The 7344-nt window shown below is 37.3% G+C and overlaps 1 protein-coding gene across 1 annotated transcript; it reads left to right on the plus strand.

Annotated features, from left to right (window-relative positions):
• The first annotated feature begins 2608 nt into the window (after positions 1–2608).
• LOC127179121 (C-C chemokine receptor type 5) lies at positions 2609–4683 on the plus strand. Its single transcript, XM_051132419.1, has 3 exons — positions 2609–2750; positions 3251–3378; positions 3499–4683. The coding sequence occupies exons 2-3, from the start codon at positions 3296–3298 to the stop codon at positions 4571–4573; spliced, it is 1158 nt and encodes a 385-aa protein (XP_050988376.1). The 5' UTR covers positions 2609–2750; positions 3251–3295; the 3' UTR covers positions 4574–4683.
• Positions 4684–7344: the final 2661 nt, after the last annotated feature.

The following is a 7344-nucleotide window of genomic DNA, read 5'->3' on the forward strand; positions in this document are numbered from 1 at the left end:
GTAAAGAAAACAAAAACAACAACTTTATTCTACATTTTCGTCTCTACTGCATCACGTGTGGACACGTGTTCACAAGAGTATATTACCACAATGCATGCGTTATGATGTTGAACACATGCGCAGTGCAGCGCAGTGCCTTCTTTACAACAAACACACACACAGTGTAGCCTTTGGGCAATTTACTAAATCAATTATTTATTAAATTAATAAATAATCACAGACCCCCTCACTCAATCCACAACACTGGCTGCTGGGACATCTCCGATGGCCCACCAGGCCCCTGGTTATCATGGTTATCATGGTTATGAAACTTTACAACCTACAAGTATGTAGAGAGAATTTTCCCCTACTTAATTCTCTCTAAAACAGAAACATACTGCTATAGGAAATTACTTATTTTATTCATTCAGAGACAAACCTACCCCTGACCTTCCTATCACACATAACTTATCATTGTGTATAGTATTACTGCCTTGTATTTTGTGTTTTTCATTGTATTCTGTTGTATGCATTTGTTATGATAGATCTCTAGTGTAGTATAACTCACCTATGAAGTGTTTGGTCTCTTTGAATTCGTATTTTGATGATCTAAAAAATGGTGTATATTATATGTTGATAACTAACATATTAGTGTTTTAAAAATCCTTAGTTGCATCAACACCCAATCGAATTACATATTATAAACTTTCCCTCCAAAAGTGAAAGTCACCACTAGCTCTTGGACCTCCTGGAGGTGTAGCCTCCACAGACCTTAAAGGCATCACACGAGTGATCACTTCTTCCTCTTCTGCAAAATCTTCCGATTACTGCCTGTGTGGAAGGACTCACGGGGAGCCTGAGCCAGCTCAGGGCATGCCCGGCAGGCCCCAGTATATAGAGCTGTGGCTCTAGACCAGAAAGTTTTTGTGAGTTTTCTTTTTAGTTTCTTCACTCGTCTCACATGAGTGACTCGCTTCAGTCAGTCAGTGGTTCTTTTAGAACCTAAGAGGATGAGCTAGGACTTCCCTAAGCTTGCGCCGGGCCTTGCGGCCTTGTCTTTCAATTCCCAAAGATCACAGGATTTCAGCTGGGTCTCTCTCTCAGCACTTGGTTCTTCTTCACTTTCCATATGGGAATAAACTCCCAGTCACCATCGAATCAGAACATCTTTGGAGTTCATCACTCTTCAGACCCGGAAGACTGTGATCACAATTCCAAAACCACCACTGCTCCAAACCATCCAGACTTTCACCCGAGGCAATGCAAGTATCGTACATTTAACTAAACAAAACAGAGATTTAGTATAAGCTGTAGACAGCACTGATGGTTTCACTCAGGTGGTTAACTGACTTTTTTCATAGCTATGTTTTCTTGTCTCTCTAATTGCTTCTCACTTGCCCTTTTCCCATGTATAGGTGATTGTATGTTTGTTTGTTTGTTTAGATTAGTTGTGTGTTAGTCCTTAGTTAATAAAACTTTTGTGCACAAATTACATGAGTTTTGATTCTGATTCTGCCTTGCAAAATTAATGTTCCTTTACGATTCCGATTCAAGCTACATGCTCTAATGCAATAGTACATTAAGAAAGTTATTTTCTGTGGCCAAGAAAATAGCATTTCTTAGAGTGGATATGAAATTATAACGAATGTTCGCTGGACGAACAGATTAGTTGATGAAAAATTAATTCTGATACAGTTACTACTGGCAGCTGATATAAATAATTGCAATTAATTATAATTAATTGTAATTATTTATATACATTTCCCCTTTTGAGCTAATTTGCTACAACAGAGAACACACAAAGAACGACGCACGCTGTATGAAAGCTATTAGGTGTGTTCAACTAACGCAGCGCTGTGCAGCTCGATCAAATTCTGACATGAAGCAGTGCATGCCAAGTAGAAATTTTATCTGACTTAAGATGGCGCAGGCACCACGTGACTGTCACGTGTGGAATCAAAGTACCACGATAGCGTTTCGAGAGCAGCCGAAACTCAGACACTGCAGTTTCTTCAGAGCAGCTGCAGGAGCTCTGATGACGACACAGCTCTCTCTGCACACATGCAGAGAGATTGTGGGCAGCCACGTCATCGTTTTCAAAAGTCTCAGTTTTGGTCCATTTACATTTAAACGCAACCCCGGAGTTTTCAAACTAAAACAAGGTCTGCAGCGTTTTCAAAAGTCTTCGTTTTCAAGGGCAGAAAATGCCGGAGTAGTGTAATGACAGGCGTAACCGTAGCAAAAATTATGTGTTTTAAAACAAAAATGCACTAGTGTAAATGTAGCCTCATTGTAGGTGTGGGGAGTGAATGTCCAGCACTCTCTTCCACCCTTAATACCACAACTGAGGTGAGACCCTTAAGCAAGGCACTGAACACCCAACTGCTCCCCGGGTCCTGCTGCATTGGCTGCCTACTGTTCTGGGTGTGCGTTCACAGTTTGTGTGAGTGTGTGTGTGTGTGTGTGTGTTTACTTCTCACTGCTGTGTGTGCACTTGGATGGGTGAAATGCAGAGCACAGTTTTAGTTAACACTACAACCCCTTAAGTTTTGCAAATATTGAGTACTTAAAGGGATGGTTAACCTAAAACTTTACAGTTTGTCATCATTTACCCAAATATTGTTCCAAAACTGTCCATGGAACATGAAAAAAATATACTTTTTGGAAGTCAGTGGTAACAATGGTACTGTTTGTTTACCAACATTCTTCAAAATAACTTTCTTGCTCCATGGAAGACATAAAGTCAAACAGACAGACAGAACAACATGAGGGTGAGTAAAGAAAGACAGAATTTCAGTTTTGGGTAAACTCTATATTTAAGTGCCTTATTCTGTAATTACTGGCACCATGGCGCTTTTTTTTCTTCTTCTTCTTCTTGTTCTACAAAAATAGCAGATTTGTTAGTTTCCTCTTCAGTTTTGCTGATATATACAATATGGCGGAAGCCAATCATATTTCTTTCTCAGTTGTGAAACTAGCTCTGTTCCCGTTTTCATCCCTTTATGTGTCATAAACCTATGTCTTAAAAATTAATATATTTTGTTGAATTAGACTTGTTTTTTTTGTATAGTATTTTCATTTTTTATTTTAATCAAAGACAATTACAATTCAGATCATTAGAACATCTGTGGTTGCAAGACCTTGTCTTCTCTTTACAGAGTTTATACACTTTGTGAAACCGTTGGTGAAACTGTTGCAAGATCCTCTCTTAATTTATACAGAGGAAGTGTTGTCCAGTATCTTGGCTTTACTGCAGATATTTTTCCACTAGGTTATACATTTCTTTGCCTTTGTTTTTGGATGAAAGACATTTATCATGAACAGGACCCCTGCACTCTATCAGTGGACAACAACGGTAACCAATGGTCCTCTTCACGTGTATCATCATACTACATCCAGGTAAGGTCATAACACATTGATTTACTTGTAACATTACAATTAAGTACATGTAGATTACAAGTAAATGCCAAAAGTGCAGTTCTATTTTCCTTACAGTTTCTTTTTTGGTTTAAAATATAGTAAGAATGGGACACTGGATGATGAGCCAGATACTGATGCACCATATGACTATTCTGACTACTATACTGGAAATGATGATTCATCTGCATTTTCCTGTGTTTATGGAGATCATGGAGCTAGCATTCTTCCTGTATTGTACTCCCTATTTTTTGTGGTGGGTTTTCTGGGTAACATACTGGTGATCTGGGTGGTCTTGATGGGTGTTAAGCTGAGAAGCATGACTGACATTTGTCTTCTGAACCTGGCTTTAGCTAACTTGCTGTTGGTCTCTTCTCTTCCTTTTCTGGCACACCATGCCAGAGACCAGTGGATCTTTGGAGATGTTATGTGCACTATGGTCCTTAGTGTCTACCACATTGGATTCTACAGTGGGATATTCTTCATTGTACTGATGAGTGTTGATCGATATTTAGCTGTAGTTCATGCTGTGTATGCCCCGAGAGTCAAAACAAGAACATATGGGATCTTAGCCAGTCTGATCACATGGATTGTTGCTGTTTCTGCATCCTTTCCTGAGTTGATACATCTAAAAACTACAGATTACAATAAACAAAAACATTGCACATCTTATCCAACAAATGATCAAACTTCTAACCTTTATTCAAGGACTTTTGGTATCTTGAAAATGAATATCATGGGTTTAATTCTCCCACTTATTGTGATTGGATTTTGTTACTCAGTGATTTTAAAGAGACTCCTGACAGCTCGTTCTTCAAGGAGGCAGTCTATGCACCTTGTCACAGTTTTGGTGGTCTTCTTCTGCTGTTGGGTTCCATACAATATCACAGCTTTTGTGAAAGCCTTAGAGCTGAATGAACTCATAACTCAATCTTGTGACAGCAGTAAGGCAATCAATCTAAGTCTGCAAATCACAGAAGCTTTGGCTTATTCACACAGTTGCCTGAACCCCATTTTCTATGTGTTTGTGAAAGAGAAACTTAGAAGGCAACTTTTCAAACTCCTGGACAGGACACCTTGCAGTAGACTGCAATTTGTGAAGAACTACCTTACACAGGCCACAGTCCCAGTTTACTCACACAGCACCAATGATGAGAGGACTAGTACAAAAGTGTAAATTGGGAAAAGATTGTTAAAAGGAAATGTTAAATATATACTAATTTGTTTTTAATCTAGCAGCATTGATGTAGTGGACATATTAGAAGTTGGCGACCTCTGCGCCCGGAGTCTGTTGTGTTTGGGGGGTGATGGGGGGTGATGGGTGGGGGGAGTGGGGGTTAAACCACTTCAAAAATCCTTAAAAAAAAGTGTAATTCCAAAAACAGAAAACGTATGTGTTTTGGACATTCATTTTGGACACCATTTTGGAGCCTGAAATGGGTTGGAAGGTTGGAGCTAAACTCTTGCAGGACAGTGGCCTTCCAGGACCTCTAGCCCTGGTCTATAGGAAATACATATATGCGCAGGCACGTAGTGTTTCTGTACATAGTGCCATTGACTACTGCCATTGATGCATAATAAAGCAATTTTAGTCTTTTTCACAGATATGTGTGAATAGGGATCATTTTGACAACATTGTCATCTGTATGGGAAAGTTTTCAAAAACGCAAAGGAAAAAGTTTTCAGGTTTTAGTACAGTTAGTTAGTAGCCTTAGTTTTTCCTGCTTCTCATATATGTCCATGGTTCCGATTAGGTCTAACCCTCCAACGCATAAGTATCTCTGTGTTCTGATTGATTCACGACATTTATTTATGGCTCAGGTTAAAAAGACCTGTAACTGGGTCAAATTTAGTCTGTCAAATTTTAGATTTATTCGTGATTATATGTGGTCAGAAGCCGCTTTGATGTATGTGCATTCCATGATTATTTCTCATATCACTTATTGTTGTCACAAGCTAATGTAACTACTGTGAGTTATATTAGCTGTAAATCAGCATACTATCATCTCAAAAACACTGCAAGAATTAGATGTTTTGTTTCCAGTCAAGACTTGTTCATGCCTTTATCACAAGCAGGGTGGATTATTGTAATGGTCTCCTCACTGGCCTTCCAAAGAAAACCATTAGACAGCTGCAGCTCGTCCAGAACGCTGCTGCCAGGATTCTGACTAGAACCAGAAAATCTGAGCATATCACACCAGTCCTCTGGTCCCTACACTGGCTTCCAGGTATATTTGAAATTGATTTTAAAGTACTTTTACTCATTTATAAATCACTCAATGGCCTAGAACCTAAATACATTGCAGATATGCTCACTGAATATAAGCCTAACAGACCACTCAGATCATTAGGATCGAGTCAGTTAGAAATACCATGGGTTCACACAAAACAAGGGGAATTCGCTTTTAGCTATTATGCTGCCCGCAGTTGGAACCAACTTCCAGAAGATATCAAATGTGCTAAAACATTAGCTGCATTTAAATCTAGACTCAAAACTCATCTGTTTAGCTGTGCATTTACTGAATGAGCACTGTGCTTTATCCGAACTGATTGCATTTTGTATAATCATTTTCTGTTTTTAACTGTCTTAAATTTATTTTAAATCAATTTTTTTAAATCATTTTTAAATCATTATATCAATCAGTTTTTACATTTTACATTTTTTTGGTTTTATTGTTGTGATCATTGTTTTTATGATTGTTCTACTTCCTTTTTTGTGATTATTGTTTTTATTATTGTTTTTATGATTATTCTACTTCCTTTCATGTAAAGCACTTTGAATTACCTCTGTGTATGAAATGTGCTATATAAATAAACTTGCCTTGCCTTGAGTCTTTGTATAAACAATCAATAAAAACTAATAAGAAATCAGTTCAGTTTCATAATTGCTCAATACTAAAAATACTAAATACTCAATTCTCAATACTAAAAAATATAATTTGCTAAACTGGGATAACCTGATCAAATAAGTAGATATTTGTCTAATGTTTAAGACTACTATACATAGCCTGACTTCACCATTAAAACAGTTTGTGAATATCTGAACAACTGCTCACCGGTCTGTATTCTCAGTCAAAGCTGCAAGGGAATGGAACTCCATGCCATCAACAATTAGAAGACTAGATACGTATGGTTCTTTTCGGTTTCATTTTAAAAAATGGTTGCTGACAACTCAGCACTGCAAACATTAATACTGTATTCTTGACAGCAGACGTCTTTATACTAATTGCTCTTGGCTATGTTGCTTTCTCCTGTTACCATTTTTCTTTTTCCATGTATTTTATTTGTATTTTAGTAGTGTTTTTCTTTTCATGTATTTCATGTATTTGTAGTTTTGCAGTATTTTACTTCTTACTTCCTTTTCTTTGTAGATGAGTTTGTGTAAGATGCTTTTTTTGTTTTTTGTGTGAGTTTTAAAATAGCATTTTTGGCTAATTCTGGCACATTTACAGTCATGGTTATTAATGTGCATTGCCCCTGTAAACAAATAAACCAAACTAAACTAAAGGTTCACCTGCCCCTCCTTGTTAACCCCTGTGTATTTAAGCCCCGAGTTTGTTTCTGTTGATTGTCTGTTATTGTCTTTGTAAAGGCTCTTATGTGCAAACTCTTGTGCTGCCTTTTGTTTCTCCTGTGGGTTTGCTGATATTCTATATATAGAATATCTATATCTATCTAATATTCTATATATTTTATTTGATTAAACTGCTATTAAAAGGATTTCTATCTCTCCTCTCCTTCTTTATTCCTGGTGTATTATCCAGATTCCAGATTCTTCTCCTCTGTGTGTTTTTGGATGGATTTTTTTTTTAGGTTTTTTTTTAGGTTTTTTTTTTTTTTTTAATTTGTTTTTATGTAGAATGTGTGTTATTCCACTGTGATTCCTCCTGGACAGTTTTTTTTTCTAGCCTGCTGATTCTATTCAGCCTTCAAGTTCTTTTATCCTCA

The sequence above is a fragment of the Labeo rohita genome, chromosome 16 (genome assembly GCF_022985175.1).
Source record: "Labeo rohita strain BAU-BD-2019 chromosome 16, IGBB_LRoh.1.0, whole genome shotgun sequence".
In the NCBI taxonomy this organism is placed as follows: Eukaryota; Metazoa; Chordata; class Actinopteri; order Cypriniformes; family Cyprinidae; genus Labeo; species Labeo rohita.